The sequence below is a fragment of the Oncorhynchus gorbuscha genome, linkage group LG21 (genome assembly GCF_021184085.1).
Source record: "Oncorhynchus gorbuscha isolate QuinsamMale2020 ecotype Even-year linkage group LG21, OgorEven_v1.0, whole genome shotgun sequence".
Lineage (NCBI taxonomy): Eukaryota > Metazoa > Chordata > Actinopteri > Salmoniformes > Salmonidae > Oncorhynchus > Oncorhynchus gorbuscha.
Window position 1 is genome coordinate 50704160 of NC_060193.1, and position 22685 is coordinate 50726844.

A 22685-nucleotide genomic window follows, 5' to 3' on the forward strand; every position below is an offset into this window, starting at 1 on the left:
CGGAGGGTGGAAGTGGTCATCAAGGCGCCGGAAGTACCCAATGTTCCGACGAATTTGTTTTGAATGAGGAATTCTGGCTGATTCATTGTAGCAAGCTAGACTTCAATAGTTATCACACGCGAGTATTCTTTCCAACATTTTTACAGATTGAATAGGTAAGATCGCACTCCCACAAATTTTTAGATCACTACCCTAGCAGAAAATAATCCACGCTGAAGAAGTTGCTATCTAGTTAGTTCGGGTTTTCGACTCTCGTGCAACGAAAGAGCTAACGTTAGCTAGCTAACTGTCGCTAACGTTACCGCTAGCTAGCGAGCTAAGACAGTTTATCTGGTTAACGTTAGCAAACTTAGTCAAACATGTTGGATAGTTGACAAGGACCACTGTTTATTAAGAATTTGATGTTATACCGTGTTTTAACATTTATTTTATTTGTTCTGGTGGATAACATTAACGTAGAAGGCTAGATGATTAGCCAACTACCTATTATATGTAGCTAACGCTAACTGTCAACGATGTTAGTTAGCGGAGTGACTTGACTGTCATTAACATTAAATTGTCTCATCACAAATTCTTGAATCTCGTTATATAACAGGCAGGAAAAAATAACTAGATGGTACTGTCTGAAAGCAGACGTTCCAGATTAATCAGGAAAATCAGCTACCTCCCTGTGAAACAGATGGGTTTGTCACAAAATCATATTGTCTGAGAGCTAACGTTACCTGTCAAACTATGCCATCATGTCATTCTATCCTGTTCTTTTTACTGCCTTTTGGTGAAATAGATTAACTGTTTTGTAGTTTACTATCTAACAACAATGCATATTGTTTAAAAGTAATCGGGTTGAAGATGATAAATAGGGTTGACATTCATTGCTGTTTTTTTCCCCTCAACAGAAATGGATAGGCTGCTGAGGCTTGGAGGAGGAATGCCTGGACTGGGTCAGGTGTGTTTTCTGCCATGACTTATCTCGCACCCTGTTGCTATGGAATGCCTTTAGACCTTGTCTCATTAATTCAATAATGAATCAGAGCTCTAATATTGGGCTATATCTATCCTAGCCTCACTACAACACCTATCGTATTCCTGATCACCAAACAGGGAGTGATGCTGACTTGAGATGGGTGGAATAGGCAGAAGCGACTACAAATGAAAAGTGAGGGGCTGTAGCCAGGGTAGACCTTGTTGTTCTTATCCACAGACTGAAAGGGACCTGGCACAGCTTAGCTGTCTTAAATATTGTAAGTATTGGAATGTTATGTAGTCTATAGCCCACAAAATCATGTTAAGAGTTAGTTATAAAAATGCCAAACTTATATGATTGTTTTTGTTTAACCTTTATTTAACTAGGCAAGTCAGTTGAACACATTTTTAATTACAATGACAGCTTACCCAGGCCAAACTTGGATGACGCTTGGCCAATTGTGCGTCGACCTACGGGACTCGCAATCACGACCGGATGTGATAGTCTGGATTCGAACCAGGGGCTGTAGTGATGCCTCTTGCACTGAGATGCAGAGCCTTAGACCACTGCGCCACTCGGGAGCCAATTGCCTCACTCAATAACCTCTGCAAAGTTGAATAGTTTTCCTAGCTATAGCCTATTAGCTCTACACAGTATTTTTCATGTGAACTGGATAGTGAGAATAGATTGTCAAGGCATTCTGTTCAATATCTATTAACAAATTCTAAGTAGCCTAATCGAAAGTAAAGAATTATGGTGTAGGCTGACTAACCACTGCAGTGTCTCCCTTGCACTATTATCGAGCATGTTTTGTTGGAACATGTTTTTAGAGTAGTGTAGCCCTGCCCAATCAAAAGAGCCCGGGGCGCTCTTTGGTGAGAGAAATAAAAAGAGCCCACTTTGTTGTGTTCGCAGTGGCCAAGCCTTGCAAGGCGAGGCCAATGAGGAGCTTGCTCCCAACTGGCGTTGAATTTGCCAATTAACACCTCCAGTAAGTGGCTGCCTTGGCACCCTACAGAGGTGTTAAAAATAGGGGGGGTGTCTTCTTTTAACCTCTTCCTCTCTGACATGCAGGGTTTCAGATCACCGTTTAAATTACAAAATTACTTTCAGGATATTGAACATACACTGAGTGTAGAAAACATTAGGAAGGAACACATGCTCTTTCTGTGACAGACTGACCAAGTGAAAGCCATGATCCCTAATTAATGTGACTTGCTAAATCCACTTAAATCAGTGTAGATGAAGGGGATGAGACGGGTTAAAGAAGGACTTCTAAGCCTTGAGACAATTGAGACATGGATTGTGGATGTGTGCCATTGAGGGTGAATGGGCAAGACAAAAGATTTAAGTGCTTTTGAACGGGGTATGGTAGTAGGTGCCAGATACACTGGTTTCAGTGTGTCAAGAACTGCAATGCTGCTGGGGTTTTCACTGGCTAGTGGCTAGGCTAATGTCAATTTGAAGGTGGTGTTTATTGTCAACAAAATATGTTACAGGTAGACAAAACGATATGACGTAGAAGCATAAAGTAAGCAGCATAGTTGGTCAATTTCCGCAACAACTAAGAGCGTTGAAGCACGAGGCTCAACTTCCCCGTGGACGTGCGCAGACACTGTGAGAGAGCGAAGTCTTGCATCTCACTCATCTCAATATCTGCGGTGCCGCTCGTGGCAACATAATTTCGCTGAGTCTCCCTTTAAACAATGATCATCAGTTTGTCAGTAATATAATACTAATATATCATAAACTGCAGTGAAGCTGTATTTTGTCATCCTTAACCAGCTCTGTGTGATAGTCAACTATAGCCTAAAAGCTGTTATTTTCCCCTCAGGGCCCACCTACAGACGCCCCCGCCGTAGACACTGCAGAACAGGTGTACATCTCCTCACTGGCACTGCTCAAGGTAAGAAGGAAATAAACCGCAGTTGCCATTTATAATTTATAGCAACTTGTTACTTGTGTGTCCATGGCAGTCGTCTATGTCTCACCATGTATTTCCATCTCCTTCAGATGCTGAAGCACGGGCGTGCTGGTGTGCCCATGGAGGTCATGGGTTTGATGCTGGGCGAGTTTGTGGACGACTACACTGTGCGAGTGATTGACGTGTTCGCCATGCCGCAGTCAGGAACTGTACGTTTTCCCAGTCATTTCCCCTAACAGACCTCGCAGGACAATGTTGAGTAACTCTATAGTTATGCATGTGATGTTTTCTCCACCGGTGTTTGCGTAATAGCACTTCTCTCTCCAATAGGGTGTCAGTGTGGAGGCCGTGGACCCCGTCTTCCAAGCTAAAATGTTGGATATGCTTAAGCAGACTGGCAGGTAAATGCATATGGACTTAAAAATACAAAATTATTAGTTAGCACGCCACTCGATTTGGCATAGCATCTCCAGGACAAAGTTACACACATGCTCTACACTCCAGGATACACTTAAAAACAGAAACATTTCATTTGTAACAATAAAACAAAAATTAAATGTGTAAAATAGACACAAAGAAAGGCATCTGTGCAGTAATAGTGTTGAACTAAAATAGAGGTGGTTGTGTGGTGGCTCCTCCAACTAGACCAGAGATGGTGGTGGGCTGGTACCACAGTCACCCCGGGTTCGGCTGCTGGCTGTCCGGCGTTGACATCAACACCCAGCAGAGTTTCGAGGCCCTGTCGGAGAGAGCCGTGGCCGTGGTGGTGGACCCCATCCAGAGCGTCAAAGGAAAGGTACGTCCAACAACCACAGGCATGCAAACTCATCACATTTCAACGATATTCTACGTTTTGCAACCTGGCTGCAAAATAATGCTGTGATTATAGTTGATAAGAAGGATGTATGTTTCAATAGTGCAAATAACAACTTTGTGTGTAATAAATGTTAGCTAGCTACATTAGCATCTAAGTTGGCAAGCTAGCATTACCACACACTTGCCTCGGCTAACTTTGCGTTGCTCGGGCTTACTTCACTTTACTGTCTGTGTGTAACAACCTACTGGAACACGTATATTTAAAATAAAAAAAATATATATTTCACCTTTATTTAACCAGGTAGGCCAGTTGAGAACAAGTTCTCATTTACAACTGCGACCTGGCCAAGATGAAGCAAAGCAGTGCGACACAAACAACAGTTACACATGGAATAAACAAACGTACAGTCAATAACACAATAGAAATGTCTATATACAGTGTGTGCAAATGAGGTAAGATTAGGGAGTGAAGGCAATAAATAGGCCGTAGTGACGAATTAATTACAATTTAGCAATTAAACACTGGAGTGATGAATGTGCAAGTAGAGATGCTGGGGTACAAAAAAACAATATGGGGATGAGGCAGTTGGATGGGCTATTTACAGATGTGCAATGATCTGTGAGCTGCTCTGACAGCTGATGCTTAACCTATTGAAGCTAGGGGGCACTATTTTTATGTTTTGAAAAATAACGTTCCCAAAGTAAACGGCCTATTTCTCAGGACCAGATGCTAGAATATGCATATAGTTGACAGATTAGGATAGAAAACACTTTAAAGTTTCCAAAACTGTCAAAATATTGTCTGAGTATAACAGAACTGATATCACAGGTGAAACCCTGAGAAAAATCAAACCAGGAAGTGGCTTCTATTTTGAAAATTACATGTTCCATAGCCTCCAATTGCTCCATTTAAAGGGATATCAACCAGATTCCTTTTCCTATCGCTTCCTCAAGGCATCAACAGTCTTCAGACATAGTTCCAGGCTTTTATCTTGAAAAATGAGCCAGAACGATAACATCGCGTCAAGTGGTCACATGAGTTTTGCTCGCGCAACAGAGTTTGGATAGGTATTGCTTTTCCCTCTCCTACTGTGAAAGACATTTGTGGTTGATATATTATCGATTATATATTTTTAAAACAACCTGAGGATTGATTATAAAAAACGTTTGACATGTTTCTGCGGACATTACGGATATTATTTGGAATTTGTCTGCGTTGTCATGACCGCTCTTTCCTGTGGATTTCTGAACATAATGCGCCAAACAAACTGAGGTATTTTGGATATAAAAATAATCTTTATGGAACAAAAGGAACATTTGTTGTGTAACTGGGAGTCTTGTGAGCGAAAACATCCGAAGATCATCAAAGGTAAACTATTAATTTGATTGCTTTTCTGATTTTCGTGACCAAGCTACCTGATGCTAAGTGTACTTAATGTTTTGTCATGCGGTCGATAAACGTACACAAATGCTTGGATTCGCTCGCTGTAAAGCATAATTTCAAAATCTGAGACAGGTGGATTAACAAAAGGCTAAACTGTGTTTTGCAATATTGCACTTGTGATTTCATGAATATTAATATTTTTAGTAATATTATTTGACTGAGGCGCTATGCTATTCGGCAGTTGCTGATGACAATTATCCCGCTTAAGGGATGGGTAGCGTCAAGAAGTTAAAGTTAGTGAGGGACATATGAGTCTCCAGCTTCAGTGATTTTTTTTTTTTTTTTTGCAATTCGTTCCAGTCATTGGCAGCAGAGAACTGGAAGGGAAGGCGGCAAAAAGATGAATTGGCTTTGGGGGTAACCAGTGAAATATACCTGCTGGAGCACGTGCTACGGGTGGGTGCTGCTTTGTGGGTTGAGATAAGGCGGGGCTTTACCTAGCAAAGACTTATAGATGACCTGGAGCCAGTGGTGGGTAGTATATGGGACATTGGTGACTAAACAGATGGCACTGTGATAGACTACATCCAATTTGCTGAGTAGAGTGTTGGAGGCTATTTTGTAAATGACATAGCTGAAGTCGAGGATCAGTAGGATAGTCAGTTTGACCAGGGTATGTTTGGCAGCATGAGTGAAGGATGCTTTGTTGTGAAATTGGAAGCCGATTCTAGATTTAATTTTGGATTAGAGATGCTTAATGTGAGTCAGGAAGGACAGTCTAACCAGACCCCTAGGTATTTGTAGGTGTCCACATATTCTATGTCAGAACCGTGCAGAGTAGTGATGCTGGGTGGGCGGGCAGGTGTGGGCAGCCAGGTTGAGGAGCATGCGTTTAGTTTTACTTGCATTCAAGAGCAGTTGGAGGCCACGGAAGGAGAGTTGTATGGCATTGAAACACGTCTGGAGTTTAGTTAACACAGTGTCCAAAGAAGGGCCAGAAGTATACAGAATGGTGTCGTCTGTGTAAAGGTAGGTGGATCAGAGAATCACCAAGTAGCAAGAGCGACATCAATGATGTATTCAGAGAAAAGAGTCGGGCTGAGAATTGAACCCTGTGGCACCCCCATAGAGACTGCAAGAGGTCCGGACAACAAGCCCTCCGATTTGACACATGGAACTCTGTCTGAGAAGAAGTTGGTGAACCAGGCGAGGCAGTCATTTGAGAAACCAAGGCTGTTGAGTCTGCCCAAAAGAATGTGGTGATTGACAGAGTCGAAAGCCTTGGCCAGGTGGATGAATACGGCTGCACAGTAATGTCTCTTATCGATGGTGGTTATGATATCGTTTAGTACCTTGAGCGTGGCTGAGGTACACCCATGACCAGCTCGGAAACCAGATTGCATAGCGGAGAAGGTACGGTGGTATTCGAAATGGGCGGTGATCTGTTTGTTTACATGGCTTTCGAAGGCCTTAGAAAGGCAGGGTAGGATAGATAGATATAGGTCTGTAACAGTTTGGGTATAGAGTGTCTGTCTTTCCCTAGTAATATGGGTTGCAACAATTGCAGCGGATCATTTTAGAGCGGGTCCAGATTGTCTAGCCCAGTTGATTTGTAGGGGTCCAGATTTTGCCGCTCTTTCAGAACATCCGCTATCTGCATTTGGGGGAAGGCTTGGGCAAGTTGCTGTGGGGGGTGCAGAGCTGTTGACCGGGGTAGGGGTAGCCAGGTGGAAAGCATGGCCAGCCGTAGATGAATGCTTATTGAAATTCTCAATTATCGTAGATTTATTGGTGGTGACAGTGTTTCCTAGTCTCGGTGCAGTGGGCAGCTGGGAGGAGGTGCTCTTATTCTCCATGGACTTTACAGTGTGGCAGAACATTTTTGAGCTTGTGCTACAGAATGTAATTTTCTGTTTGAAAAAAGCTAGCCTTCGCTTTCCTAACTGCCTGTGTATATTGGTTCCTAACTTCCTGAAAAGTTGCATATTGCGGGGGCTATTCAATGCTAATGCAGTCCGCCACAGGATGTTTTTCTGCTGTTCAAGGGCAGTCAGGTCTGGAGTGAACCAAGGGCTATATCTGTTCCTGGTTATACATTTTTTTGAATGAGGCATGCTTATTTAAGATGGTGAGGAAAGCACTTTTAAAGAATAACCAGGCATCCTCTACTGACAAAATTAGGTCAATATCCTTCCTGGATACCTGGGCCAGGTCGATTGGGAAAGGCATGCTCACTGAAGTGTTTTAGGGAGTGTTTGACAGTGATGAGGGGTGGTTGTTTGACCGCAGACCCATTACGGACGCAGGCAATGAGGCAGTGATCGCTGAGATCCTGGTTGAAGACAGCAGAGGTGTATTTAGAGGGCAGGTTGGTTAGGATTCATGTGCCTAATCAATGTAATTCAAATCTTAATCAAAAGTCACTCTTTTTCTGGTGATCCTTAAATTGGAACTGACAGCGTTTTAGCAACAAGTCTTACTAAAATCTGATCATATACACCCCCAGGAAGAATATAACACCATTGTTTTACATTTTCTGACAAGCGAGCACTTGGATATGGTTGTTTTCATAAATTCATAGATTGTTTTCGAATGACGTATAGTCATGTATGGCATTTGTGAAAAGTGGGAAAGCGGCCGTGCGTTTGGATAATTATTAGACGCTGCGGTAAATAAAACCTTAAGTCTTCGCAGACCAGTGCGCCATAGACAATCAGTTACAGTAGGCCTATATGCAAATAAGCCATTTGCCATGCGGGCCTTCCGACATTCAATTTGATCTGCACTGTGTTTTTACAGGCAGTAGCAACAGCATGACTTTATATCATTAGAACGCATTTGCCAAAAGCCATAAAATACACCTGAATGGATTTCTGCAAATGCCACAGGAGTCCTCTTACATTTGGGAACTTCAGTCCTACTGATCAAACAACCATGAAAAGGTAGGCACAGCAACAACAATAAGATCAACAACTAGCTAGCCAGGATGTGATGAGCTAAAATCTAACGAGGGAACATTAGAGAAACCTTCTAAAACTTTTTCAGCTAGGTGGCCGTCTCAATTGCACTGATAAATTATGGGGAATATTAGCCTGTTCGTCCTTCTGCAGCTTGCCTGCCAATGCATGCTTGTCCCAACTCACGTTTTGACAACTGAATGGGGACTTGCCTGCCTGCCAATTTGATCAATGCCAAATGTATACAAACGGAACTAAGCGATATGCTAACTGTGGATGTTGTTCAAATTCATCATAGCTAGATAGCAAAGCAATTCACATTTCTTGCTGACTGCAGTAATGTCTACAGAGCTGTTGCCAGATAATTGAATGGTAATTTCTCTACCATAAGCCGCCTCAAACGAATGTGGTAGTACGTCCAATCAGCCTTACAACCGCAGACCATGTGTATGGTGTTGTGGTCGAGCAGTTTGCTGATCTCAACGTTGTGAACACAGTGGCCCATTAGACCCTAATCTAGGGATGTCACATGACTGAGAATACAGATATGCATCTGGTCACAGATACGGTAAAAAAAAACGTAAGGGTGTTTATCAGAAGACAGTCAGTATCTGGTGTGACCACCATTTGCTTCATGCAGCCCGACACATCTCCTTTGCGTAGAGTTGATCAGGCTGTTGATTGTGGCCTGCGGAATGTTGGCGGGAACTGGAACACGCTGTCGTACACGTCAATCCAGAGCATCTAAACATACTCATTGGGTGACATGACTTGTGAGTATTCAGATCATGGAAGAACTGGGACATTTTCAGCTTCCAGGAATTGTGTACAGATCCTTGCGACATGGGGATGTGTATTATTATTCTGAAACATGATGTGATGGTGGCAGATGAAGGGCGTGCGACAGTATAGTTTGATTGTATTGACATTCCCAGCCTTAGTTACAGTCATCAGTTTTTGTTGAAAATATTCAGTCATTGAAACTGAAACAGTGCACCCCAAACGGGTGGAGGCAGCAAACGATGTACTCTGGCCAGCTTTTACATTTTTTTTGATATAAGGGGTGGATCAGCTTAATATTGCGGAAAGAATGTTGCTTCCATCAATGTAATTGTCTGCATCATTTCCAATCCCCCATATATTTTTGGGGTAAATATATACATATATCCATACACGCATGCATACATATAGACATACCTAATATAGACATACATACTTTTTTAAAGAATATACCTTTTATTATTATTCCCAGCAAACCCTACCACCGATCCCCCAATTGGAGTAAACTAATAAACACTTCGGCTTTTACCTTCAATTTATACATTTTATACACATTTTACAGACACAGTCTACCTTACAATAGTTATTTTTTGTTTGTTTTTAGTCCCCCCCCATCGATCTCTCAACACCACCCACTTCGGATCTCGACCCGTCATATATTTTTCAACTGTGCTGTGATGCCTCACAAAATAATTGAACCTTTCTATTCTCATAGCTTCCACAGATTGTAAACCAAAAACAATCATCTTTGCTAAAATAATTATTATATTATTGATTGATTGACTATGGCTTTTCAAATCACCCAGTATTGCCATCTGTAGCGTTAGTTCTAGTCCAATGTTACAATTCTTCAGCCATTCCTGGACCTGTGACCAAAACCAAGCTACATATGGACAATACCAAAATAAATTATCTAATGACTCTGCCTCCCACAGCAGAATCTGCAGAGCTGGGAAGATTGTAACCCCCATATATATAACATTCTATTAGTTGCAAGAATTTTGTATAGTAATTTAAATCGAAAAATGTGAAGTTTTGAATCCGGCGTTGTTTTGCGTATCAATTCATAAACCATGTGCCATGGAATGGGTACATCGAAAATCTCTTCCCAACTATTTTGCAATTTATATGGCACAGCTGTCAGCTTTTTGGTCCTTAAATGAAATTGGTATATGTTTTTATTTATCACACTTTTCTTTAACCATTTATGTTCTTTAATACAGGGCCATCATACAGTTCCTTACTTTTTCCCCTTTCTACTTTGGGTAGAGCAGACATTTCCATATGTCTGTGTTGGCTGCATGTGTAACATAACTCCACCAGTCCTATTTATGATATCATTCACTAAAATTATATATTTTTTAAACATTTCTTTGAAAAATGTTTTTTTTAATCAATTATTATATTAGTATTTAACCACAATATTTGTTGTATTATTTGTTCTGTCTTTTCAGGTGGATTAAACTCAAATTGCAACCAACTTTCTAAGGCTTGTTTAAAAAACAAAGATATTTTGGAGATGATTTCCTTTTCAAACAACCGAAAGTGAGCAGGTGTAATCTGAATAAAGAGAAAAAGGCCCTTCTTGAACAGGATGAGACATTCATACCAATTTACTAGAGAACCAGTTTGGATTTAAGTATAACTTTTGTATGACTGATGCCTTTAGTGAGAGGTCTAATGCTTTAATATTTAATCATTTCTGCCCTCCAAATTCATATTCGTTTATTAAATAGGCCCTTTTAATTTTATTTGGCTTGCCATTCCAAATAAAATAATAATATATGCCATTTAGCAGACGCTTTTATCCAAAGCGACTTACAGTCATGTGTGCATACATTCTACGTATGGGTGGTCCCCTTTTAATTTTATTTGGCTTGCCATTCCAAATAAAATGTTATTTTTTTTGTTCATATAATTTAAAAAGCAGGTCACTAGGTGTAGGCAAAACCATAAACAAATAGGTAAACTGTGATTTTCCCACATATAGACAGGTATTTTCCTTTCCATGGTAACAAGATCTTATCTATTTTTGCTAACTTTCTATAAAAATGTATTTGTGTGAGATCATTTTTCTTTTGGGATTTGTATACCGAGTATGTCCACATCTCCATCAGACCATTTTATTAGTAAACTATATGGTAATGTAAAATGTAAATTTTTTGGTGATCCAATACTTATTACACTTATCATAATTTGGTTTTAATCCAGAGAGGATAGAAAAAGTATCTAGATCCTCTGAGGCCGTGGAGGGATTCTAATTGTGGTTTTAAAAGAAAACATGAATCATCAGCGTTCAATGACACCTTAGTTTTTAACTTCTTGCGTCGAGCCATCCCGGATCCGGTATCGTGACTACAGCCTCAAGCTCATTACCATAACGCAACATTAACTATTCATGAAAATCGCAAATGAAATGAAATTAATCTATTTGCTCTTAAGCTTAGCCTTTTGTTAACAACACTGTCATCTCAGATTTTCCAAATATGCTTCTCAACCATTGCAAAACAAGCATTTGTGTCACAGTATTGATTGCTAGCGTAGCATTTAGCGTTAGCATTCAGCAGGCAACATTTTCACAAAAACCAGAAAAGGATTCAAATAAAATCATTTACCTTTGAAGAACTTCAGATGTTTTCAATGAGGAGACTCTCAGTTAGATAGCAAATGTTCCGTTTTTACAAAAAATATTATTTGTGTTGACAAATTGGTCCGTTTTCTGCGTCACGTTTAGCTACGAAAAAAAACCTGTATCCAGGATTGTGTAAATCTATCCGCAAGCTCATTAGCATAACACAACGTTAACTATTCATGAAAATCGCAAATGAAATGAAATTAATCTATTTGCTCTCAAGCTTAGCCTTTTGTTAACAACACTGTCATCTCAGATTTTCAAAATATGCTTTTGAACCACAGCTAAACAAGCATTTGTGTAACAGTATTGATAGCCTAGCATAGTATTATGCCTCTCTTTCACCATGCAACATTTTCCACAAAAACCAGAAAATAATTCAAATAAAATCATTTACCTTTGAAGAACTTCAGATGTTTTCAATGAGGAGACTCTGTTAGATAGCAAATGTTCCGTTTTTACAAAAAATATTATTTGTGTCGACTAATCGCTCCGTTTTGTTCATCACGTTTGGGTAAGGGGAAAAAAATCATTAAAACGCAAACTTTTTTCCAAATTAACTCCATAATATCGACAGAAACATGGCAAACCGATGTTTAGAATCAATCCTCAAGGTGTTTTTCACATATCTATCGACGATAAAATCCATCGTGGCAGTTTACTTTCTCTTCTGAAGAAATGGAACGAGCATGGACCTACAGATTACGCAATAATTTTGACACAGGACACCGGGCGGGACACCAGGTAAATGTAGTCTCTTATGGTCAATCTTCCAATGATATGCCTACAAACACGTCACAATGCTGCAGGCAATGGGGGGAAATGACAGAAAGCGCAGGCTCATTCCTGGCGCATTCACAACCATATAAGGAGACATTGGAACACAGCGCCTTCAGAATCTGGGGCATTTCCTGTGTGAAACTTCATCTTGGTTTAGCCTGTAGCATTAGTTCTGGGGCACTCACAGATAATATCTTTGCAGTTTTGGAAACGTCAGAGTTTGTCTTTCCAAGGCTGTCAATTCCATGCATAGTCGAGCATCTTTTCGTGACACAATATCTTGTTTAAAACGGGAATGTTTTTTATCCAAAAATTAAGAGCGCCCCCTATCTCGAATAGGTTAAGCCACGGATTTCTAACCCCTTAATATTATTGTTTGATCTAATCTTAACAGCTAACATTTCGATGGCAATAATAAATAGATATGCCGATAGTGGACAACCTTGTTTTACTCCTCTAGATAGTTTAAAACTTTCTGAGATGTAGCCATTTACTATTTTACACCTAGGGTTACTATACATACCTTTTTAACCCATTTTATAAGAGATTCCCCAAAATTGAAATATTCTATGCATTTATATATTTACATTACATTTACATTTAAGTCATTTAGCAGACGCTCTTATCCAGAGCATAAACTCCAGCCGTACTTTATCAAAAGCCTTTTCAAAATCAGCTATGAAAACCAGGCCTGGTGTCCCCGATATTTCATAGTATTCTATTGTTTCCAGTACTTGTCTTATACACTGCTCAAAAAAATAAAGGGAACACTAAAATAATACATCCTAGATCTGAATGAATGAAATATTCTTTTTAAATACTTTTTTCTTTACATAGTTGAATGTGCTGACAACAAAATCACACACAAATGATCAATGGAAATCAAATTTATCAACCTATGGAGGTCTGGATTTGGAGTCACACTCAAAATTAAAGTGGAAAACCACACTACAGGCTGATCCAACTTTGATGTAATGTCCTTAAAACAAGTCAAAATGAGGCTCAGTAGTGTGTGTGTGGCCTCCGTGCCTGTATGACCTCTACAGTCTGTAGTGCAACATGGCGTTGGTGGATAGAGCGAGACATGATGTGCTCAATTGGATTCAGGTCTGGGGAACGGGTGGGCCAGTCCATAGCATCAATGCCTTCCTCTTGCAGGAACTGCTGACACACTACCGCCACATGAGGTCTAGCATTGTCTTGCATTAGGAGGAACCCAGGGCCAACCGCACTAGCATATGGTCTCACAAGGGTTCTGAGGATCTCATCTCGGTACCTAATGGCAGTCAGGCTACCTCTGGCGAGCACATGGAGGGCTGTGCGGCTCCCGAAAGAAATGACACCCCACACCATGACTGACCCACCGCCAAACCGGTCATGCTGGAGGATGTTGCAGGCAGCAGAACGTTCTCCACGGCGTCTCCAGACTCTGTCACGTCTGTCACGTGCTCAGTGTGAACCTGCTTTCATCTGTGAAGAGCACAGGGCGCCAGTGACGAATTTGCCAATCTTGGTGTTCTCTGGCAAATGCCAAACGTCCTGCACGGTGTTGGGCTGTAAGCACAACCCCCACCTATGGACGTCGGGCCCTCATACCACCCTCATGGAGTTTGTTTCTGACCTTTTGAGCAGACACATGCACATTAGTGGCCTGCTGGAGGTCATTTTGCAGGGCTCTGGCAGTGCTCCTGCTCCTACTTGCACAAAGGCGGAGGTCGCAGTCCTCCTCCCAGTCTCCTGATGTACTGGCCTGTTTCCTGGTAGCGCCTCCATGCTCTGGACACTACGCTGACAGACACAGCAAACCTTCTTGCCACAGTTCGCATTGATGTGCCATCCTGGATGAGCTGCACTACCTGAGCCACTTGTGTGGGTTGTAGACTCAGTCTCATGCTACCATTAGAGTGAAAGCACCGCCAGCATTCAAAAGTGACCAAAACATCAGCCAGGAAGCATAGGAACTGAGAAGTGGTCTGTGGTCACCACCTGCAGAACCACTCCTTTATTGGGGGTGTCTTGCTAATTGCCTATAATTTCCACCCACCTGTTGTCTTCCATTTTCACAACAGCATGTGAAATTTATTGTCAATCAGTGTTGCTTCCTAAGTGGACAGTTTGATTTCACAGAAGTGTGATTGACTTGGAGTTACATTGTGTTGTTTAAGTGTTCCCTTTATTTTTTGAGCAGTGTATTATCAATGTATTGTCCATGTAAAAAAAACTGTCTGATTAGGATGAATAATATCTGACAATACTTTCTAAATTCTATGCGCCAAGCATTTTGCTAGGATTTTTGCATCACAACACTGAAGTGTAAGAGGCCTCCAATTTCTTAAATGGACTGGATCTTTGTTTCAGTAATAATGATATCAGACCTTCTGGTTGTGTTTCTGATAATATACCATTTATATAGGTGTGGTTAAAACATGCAAATAATGGTCCTCTGAGTATATATAAAAAGGTTTTGTATACTTCCACTGCTATGCCACCCAGCCCTGGTGTTTTCCCATCCTTAAAGGCCCCAATTGCATCAAGCAGTTCCTCCTCTGTAATTTGACCTTCACGAGTCTTTCTGTACAGATGTTAATTTTACAATATTATTAGAAAAACATCCATACAATTACTTTCAGTTAGTGGATATGGAGGAGCCTGAAATGAAAACATATTCTTAAAGTACTTTACTTCCTCTTTCAAAATATCATTTGGTGAGTCATGCGTGACTCCATCATTTGTAACAAGTTTTAATACATTTTCTTGGTAGCATTTCTATATTGAAGATTGAAAAAGAATTTGGTGCATTTTCCCCCATATTCCATCCAGTTCGCTTTATTTTTATAATATATTACACTAGATCTTTCTTGAATAAGTTCCTCCATTTATTTTTGTTTTTCCTCTAATTTATTCTGTGCCTCTATAGTACCGTTTTTATTGCTATCTAACTGTACTGTTAGTCCTTCAATTTCCTTTGTTAATACTCTTTTGATCTAAATTGCTTTTGTTTTATAGATGAGTACTGAATTACATGGCCTCTAAAGGCACATTTAAAAGTGTCCCATACAGTAAGGGGATCTGTTGTACCTATGTTATGTCTGAAAAAGTCAGTTATAAATTATTCTGTCCTAGTTCTAAACAATTTATCATCTGAAAGGCTTTAATTAAATATGCCAATAATGTGATGATCCGACCTCATTCTATCCCCTATCAACACTTTTACAGACTTTTGGTGCCAGAGAGAATGGCATAAGAAAGTAGTCAAGACGACTAGCTTGATTAAGCCTCCGCCATGTGTATCTCACTAGATCAGGCTATTTAAGTCTCCGTATATCCACTAATTCCAATATATCCATGACATTCATGATTTCCTTAAGTGCCTGACGGGGATAGTTTTTAGTGTGATTTCCTTTCCGGTCCATAGAGGTATTTAAGACCGTATTAAAATCTCCCACCATAATAAGAGTCTAGTGTTGCTTGTAGAGTTGATAAATTCTTATATTTTCAAAGAAGCTTGGATCATCATTATTCGGACCGTATAGGTTAATAAGCCATATCTGTTTATTGTCCAATAACATATTTAAAATAATCCATATCTACCTTGATAATCTGTTTGGGCAGATTACCTAGGCCAGTTTTGATTTACAACCTGCTAACAATATTTTTTGGACTACCAAGAAATGTATTGGTGGATATGAATCATCCATTGAACTGCATACATCTATTCTGCCAATAATGCCTTACTGTATGCCATGGAATTCTGAGTCAACTATAACCTATTTTTAAAACCTCTTATAAAGTTGGTTTTGAAGCATAAAATGGGAATTTTATATTTTTCATATTTTGGTTGTCTGTTTGTTTCATATCTGCAAAGTAGTTCAAACACTGTCAGTGTCAATTTAAATTCTGTTTGGTGCCTAACATTTGGTGTGTGTGTGTGTGTGTGTGTGTGAGAGAGAGAGAAGGTGTGAGTGTAGGCTATGTGTGTAAAGTTGTCTGGAGAGTAGGCTAAAGATGGTTTCATCTAGGCCTAGAGTGTTTTCCCCTTACTGCCACAATGGAAATAAATGCAGATCATTATGCAGTTGTATTCCTTACTGCATTCCTCCTGCCCGAGCACAGGTAGGCCTTTGGGTATGAACAAATGAGCTATATTCTGCAGTAGCCATTTCTATCATACAGTAAAATTGTGTGAAGTGAAAATCAATGTGTTGTATTGAGTAGAGGTGCTGCACAAATAGTCACACGTATAGAAAATGGGAACAGGCGTTTACACATTTCTTTTCACGTGTTTCTGCGCAAAAAAAGATTTCTCACCTTTTTTGGGCCTTCATCAGTTTGCATCCCTGAACCACCATGATTTATTCAGCAATGTTCTAATTTAATTTGTATGCAAATTGTGTGACAGGTTGACTTTCTCAGGGCTGCAAACTTCAATCAAGCCAATAATAAAATCAAGTGATTGATTGGGTGGAAACTCAAATCGTTCGAGATTTTAGCTAACAGCGTTCTGCCCGTGTAGCCATCTAAGGTTGTTTACTCTTACATCTCCTGGGATTGAGATGTCTTCATCTAGAACTGATCATACACCCCCATCCCCACCACCCTCCTTTCCTTGTTATGTTTCTTTCTCTCTCTTCCACCCTCACGGGCCCCATATGGCACTTCCTCCATCTCCTCCTGCCTCTGTGCTCCGGGGAGCTGTCTATTATCACCTCCACGGAGCTGTCTGTGGGTGTGAGAGCCAATTCCATCTCAATGTGTTATCTCCGCTCAGAGGAGAGTGCACCACTAGAAATGAAAGTTAGCTCTCCAATGTTTTACATTAGAAATGGTTTCTAAGCACAGGCAATCTCATAAAGATATTTAATTAGATTGCTATTAGGAGTAGTGTGTTGACCGAGAGGATGGTTTAAAACCTTTTTAGTCTTAATAATATTTTGCCACCCAAGCGTGAGAGAGAGAGAGCGTATTAAAATATATACATTACATTTTTACAAACCTACAAATACCAGGGCACATTTGCTAATCCTTGTTTTGAAATATTTGTGTTTTTAGCAGGTTTCACCCCTCTGCCTTAGAGGAAAGGGTGTCTCCCGGGCCAAGTCTTGCTGGTGAAAGATCAAATCAAAAATCAAATCAAATTTATTTATATAGCCCTTCGTACATCAGCTGATATCTCAAAGTGCTGTACAGAAACCCAGCCTAAAACCCCAAACAGCAAACAATGCAGGTGTAAAAGCACGGTGGCTAGGAAAAACTCCCTAGAAAGGCCAAAACCTAGGAAGAAACCTAGAGAGGAACCGGGCTATGTGGGGTGGCCAGTCCTCTTCTGGCTGTGCCGGGTAGAGATTATAACAGAACATGACCAAGATGTTCAAATGTTCATAAATGACCAGCATGGTCAAATAATAATAAGGCAGAACAGTTGAAACTGGAGCAGCAGCACAGTCAGGTGGACTGGGGACAGCAAGGAGCCATCATGTCAGGTAGTCCTGGGGCACGGTCCTAGGGCTCAGGTCCTCCGAGAGAGAGAAAGAAAGAGAGAATTAGAGAGAGCATATGTGGGGTGGCCAGTCCTCTTCTGGCTGTGCCGGGTGGAGATTATAACAGAACGTGGCCAAGATGTTCAAATGTTCATAAATGACCAGCATGGTTGAATAATAGTAAGGCAGAACAGTTGAAACTGGAGCAGAGCATGGCCAGAGTCCTTGAAACTGGAGGGCAGTTGAAAGGAGCATGGCCAGGTGGACTGGGGACAGCAAGGAGTCATCATGTCAGGTAGTCCTGGGGCATGGTCCTAGGGCTCAGGTCCTCCGAGAGAGAGAGAAAGAAAGAGAGAAGGAGAGAATTAGAGAACGCACACTTAGATTCACACAGGACACCTGAATAGGACAGGAGAAGTACTCCAGATAAACTGACCCTAGCCCCCCGACACATAAACTACTGCAGCATAAATACTGGAGGCTGAGACAGGAGGGGTCAGGAGACACTGTGGCCCCATCCGAGGACACCCCCCGGACAGGGCCAAACAGGAAGGATATAACCCCACCCACTTTGCCAAAGCACAGCCCCCACACCACTAGAGGGAAATCTTCAACCACCAACTTACCATCCTGAGACAAGGCCGAGTATAGCCCACAAAGATCTCCGACACGGTACAACCCAAGGGGGGGGGAACCCAGACAGGCCGACCACAACAGTGAATCAACCCACCCAGGTGACGCACCCCCCCCCAGGGACGGCACGAGAGAGCCCCAGCAAGCCAGTGACTCAGCCCCCCGTAACAGGGTTAGAGGCAAAGAATCCCAGTGAAAAGAGGGGAACCGGCCAGGCAGAGACAGCAAGGGCGGTTCGTTGCTCCAGAGCCTTTCCGTTCACCTTCCCACTCCTGGGCCAGACTACACTCAATCATATGACCCACTGAAGAGATGAGTCTTCAATAAAGACTTAAAGGTTGAGACCGAGTTTGCGTCTCTGACATGGGTAGGCAGACCGTTCCATAAAAATGGAGCTCTATAGGAGAAAGCCCTGCCTCCAGCTGTTTGCTTAGAAATTCTAGGGACAATTAGGAGGCCTGCGTCTTGTGACCGTAGCGTACGTGTAGGTATGTACTGCAGGACCAAATCAGAGAGGTAGGTAGGAGCAAGCCCATGTAATGCGTTGTAGGTTAGCAGTAAAACCTTGAAATCAGCCCTTGCTTTGACAGGAAGCCAGTGTAGAGAGGCTAGCACTGGAGTAATATGATCAAATTTTTTGGTTCTAGTCAGGATTCTAGCAGCCGTATTTAGCACTAACTGAAGTTTATTTAGTGCTTTATCCGGGTAGCCGGAAAATAGAGCATTGCAGTAGTCTAACCTAGAAGTGACAAAAGCATGGATTAATTTTTCTGCATCATTTTTGGACAGAAAGTTTCTGATTTTTGCAATGTTACGTAGATGGAAAAAAGCTGTCCTCGAAATGGTCTTGATATGTTCTTCAAAAGAGAGATCAGGGTCCAGAGTAACGCCGAGGTCCTTCACAGTTTTATTTGAGACGACTGTACAACCATTAAGATTAATTGTCAGATTCAACAGAAGATCTCTTTGTTTCTTGGGACCTAGAACAAGCATCTCTGTTTTGTCCGAGTTTAATAGTAGAAAGTTTGCAGCCATCCACTTCCTTATGTCTGAAACACATGCTTCTAGCGAGGGCAATTTTGGGGCTTCACCATGTTTCATTGAAATGTACAGCTGTGTGTCATCCGCATAGCAGTGAAAGTTTACATTATGTTTTCGAATAACATCCCCAAGAGGTAAAATATATAGTGAAAACAATAGTGGTCCTAAAACAGAACCTTGAGGAACACCGAAATGTACAGTTGATTTGTCAGAGGACAAACCATTCACAGAGACAAACTGATATCTTTCCGACAGATAAGACCTAAACCAGGCCAGAACATGTCCGTGTAGACCAATTTGGGTTTCCAATCTCTGGAAAGATGTAGCCTCCTCTTGATATGCTCAGAACATGGCAGTGTCCTACTTCCCTGTCACATTCATCGTCTCTCGTCACTCTGTCCGCCACTCGGAATATTGTTGTACACAATACTTTACGGTCCATTGAATGAGCAGCCAATATAACCACATAGATGGAACATAACAATAATGCCAGTCGTTTCACGGCGCTCAGGCACCTTTCCTTCGTGTGAACCATTTCCCCACAAGACACGATAACCTAGGGTTAATTTGGAGCGATGCAGGTTATAAAAGTTGAGTACTTTAATATTTGGCTAATGCAGCCAAGACCAGTGAGAGAAAAGGGCTAAATGTTTTTTAATACACTAATTTCCTATGCTTTGTAGTAAAAGGATTTCAGTGATTTATGGACGCAGGTCTCAGGGTGACATCTACTAAACAAGGCATAAGTGAGTCAGGACAGCCATAAACCCATCATCCTCATCAATGTTTTAACATGAATGTAACCATGAGCTACTCATCTGTCATGCTTTCACACATAACCGCAGTTGGCAGAGCCTCTCATAGCATGGTGGCATATCTTTACCTTGCTGTGACTATGCAATGTCTACTCACCTGGAAGGATGCAACTTAGGGCCTAGTAATAGGATGTGATTAGGGACATGTACGGCACTCAGGCAGAGCCGTGGTTTTGGTGTCGTTTACACACATCTGGAGTGACAGCCTGGTTACAGCAGTTAGTGAACATAAGATCGGGGATGGTACCATCTCTCTCCGTCCCCGGTCATCTACTCTCCCTTTCACAGTATTCTCACACTAACGCTACCCTCATGGCTTAGATCCAAAGCATTCTTTCAATTTTTTTAGTTATTTATTTTTCTGCTTAGGAATTGAATTGAAATGGAATTGACACAGACACTGTTCCTCTACTCTCTGTGAGATAACGTGGTTCCTTTTTGTTCTTTCGGGCAGGTTGTTATCGATGCGTTCCGGCTGATCAATGCCAACATGATGGTTCTGGGACACGAGCCCAGGCAAACCACCTCTAACCTGGGCCATCTGAACAAGCCCTCCATCCAGGTAAGACCATGGAGCCGTTGACCAGCACGCATCTGAACACCTCTGTGTTTTTAACATGCACGTGAATGTAGAGTTTCTGTTCTTATTTCAATCATCTGTTGTCCTCCTCCAAGGCTCTGATCCATGGACTGAACAGGCATTACTACTCCATCACCATCAACTACAGGAAAAATGAACTCGAGCAAAAGGTGTGAAGAGTTTCTGAAAATCTACTATATATGTCAAAATGACATTTTAAGGGGAGTATAGAATATCAGAAAAAGATGAGGACTGTTGACTGTCGTAGTTGAATGAGTTAGTTATAATTACACCGCTGAGAGTGACATTTCATAATATGCCTACCGTATGTACTCCTGCCTGAATGACAGGTGATGTCATCTTCTGTGTGACCGTTAAACATATGTACACAGTGCCTCTATCCTCTCTTAGTCGCATGTGCCACATTAACATATGATCCTTGAGTTACTTTTGATCCTTGACCTCCCAGATGCTGTTGAACCTGCACAAGAAGAGCTGGATGGAGGGCCTGACCCTGCAGGACTACAGCGAGCACTGCAAGCTCAACGAGAACATCGTCAAGGAGATGCTGGAGCTGGCCAAGAACTACAACAAGGTGAGCAGGCAGGGATCAGAAGGGGAAAGTGGGAGGGCCTGGAAGTATTTTGAGACCAGGGGTCTGCGTGGGCAAACTGCATGAGTTCTCCCGGGTGGTGTTCATTAGTATTCAAATAGAATAAAATGGACTGAAACAGGGAGGGTCTACCTGGACTTGTCCAATCAGAAACACTACCTTTCAAGATATAGGCATGGTGTATGGGGGTGTAGTGAGATACGTGATGTGTTGGACGATTCCATTCTCATCTCTCGTCTTGAAAAAGCGTAAACTAAAAACGTGGAAATCAATCAATGCACCATCAGTAACACAAAGGAAAATTGAATGATTTATTTAAATATTGAAAGTGAGCGGTCTGGCCAGGTGTGATGCAACTGATGTTTATGATGTTCTGTGTTTCTTAAGGTCAAACCAAATAAAAAACACTTTCATATTCTGTTGCAAAATGTTTTATTCTTTACATGCTGTAATGAACAAGACCCAGCTTTAAATGTTAATGTCTGAGTGAGAATCAATGTCCCCGTGTTCTAACCCAGGCGGTCGAAGAAGAGGATAAGATGACCCCTGAGCAGCTGGCCATCAAAAATGTCGGAAAGCAGGTATCCGTCCTCGCTGTAACATGAGTACAACATCTGTTTTGCGATCATCATAAATTCCCATGGAAAATCTTTGCAATGACCTTCCTTAACCTGTTAACTGCGTTCTTCTCGCAGGATCCCAAGAGGCACCTGGAGGAGCACGTGGACGTCCTGATGACGTCCAACATTGTTCAGTGCCTCGCCGCCATGTTGGATACTGTGGTCTTTCAGTGAAGCCTCCCCTACCCCAGCATTTAACTGTTCATATTCTAACTCTTTGTTTTGTTTTATAAAAAATAAATGTGTATGAAAGGTAGACCGTGGACTTGTATCTATAATATACAGAACAGCAGCATGGGTGACGTGTTGCGGTTCGACTGGTTGGTCTCAGATGGGTCTGAGAGAAAGTTTTGGTCCGTATATACAGAATGGCTGCATCTGAAATGGCACACTAATCCTTATGTAGTTCCCTGGGTCCTGGTCAAATGTATTGTGTGTACAGTTGAAGTCGGAAGTTTACATACACTGAGGTTGGAGTCATTAAAACCTGTTTTTCAACCACTCCACAAATTTCTTGTTAACAAATTTCTTGTTAACAGTTTTGGACTTACAAGCATACATTCTCGTATGGGTTAGGACTGGCGTTCAAGCGCCATTCTTTGTACACAGGACCATGACACAAATAATTTTTCCAATAATTGTTTACAGATTATTTCACTTATCATTCAC

At 41.4% G+C, this 22685-nt stretch overlaps 1 protein-coding gene across 1 annotated transcript; it reads left to right on the forward strand.

Annotated features, from left to right (window-relative positions):
* Positions 1 to 22272, forward strand: LOC124008300 (26S proteasome non-ATPase regulatory subunit 14). Its single transcript, XM_046319464.1, has 11 exons — positions 1 to 155; positions 897 to 946; positions 2799 to 2870; positions 2978 to 3097; positions 3219 to 3289; positions 3534 to 3684; positions 20658 to 20765; positions 20879 to 20953; positions 21253 to 21378; positions 21915 to 21977; positions 22092 to 22272. The coding sequence occupies exons 2-11, from the start codon at positions 899 to 901 to the stop codon at positions 22188 to 22190; spliced, it is 933 nt and encodes a 310-aa protein (XP_046175420.1). The 5' UTR covers positions 1 to 155; positions 897 to 898; the 3' UTR covers positions 22191 to 22272.
* The last annotated feature ends 413 nt before the right edge of the window (positions 22273 to 22685 follow it).

Excerpts from the sequence above, each read along its gene's own strand:
- LOC124008300 (XM_046319464.1), top strand. The coding sequence starts at position 899 with ATGGATAGGCTGCTGAGGCTTGGAGGAGGAATGCCTGGACTGGGTCAG. Across the intron at positions 3,098-3,218 it reads CCATGCCGCAGTCAGGAACT|GGTGTCAGTGTGGAGGCCGT; the intron begins GTACGTTTTCCC and ends TCTCTCCAATAG. Across the intron at positions 3,685-20,657 it reads TCCAGAGCGTCAAAGGAAAG|GTTGTTATCGATGCGTTCCG; the intron begins GTACGTCCAACA and ends TCTTTCGGGCAG.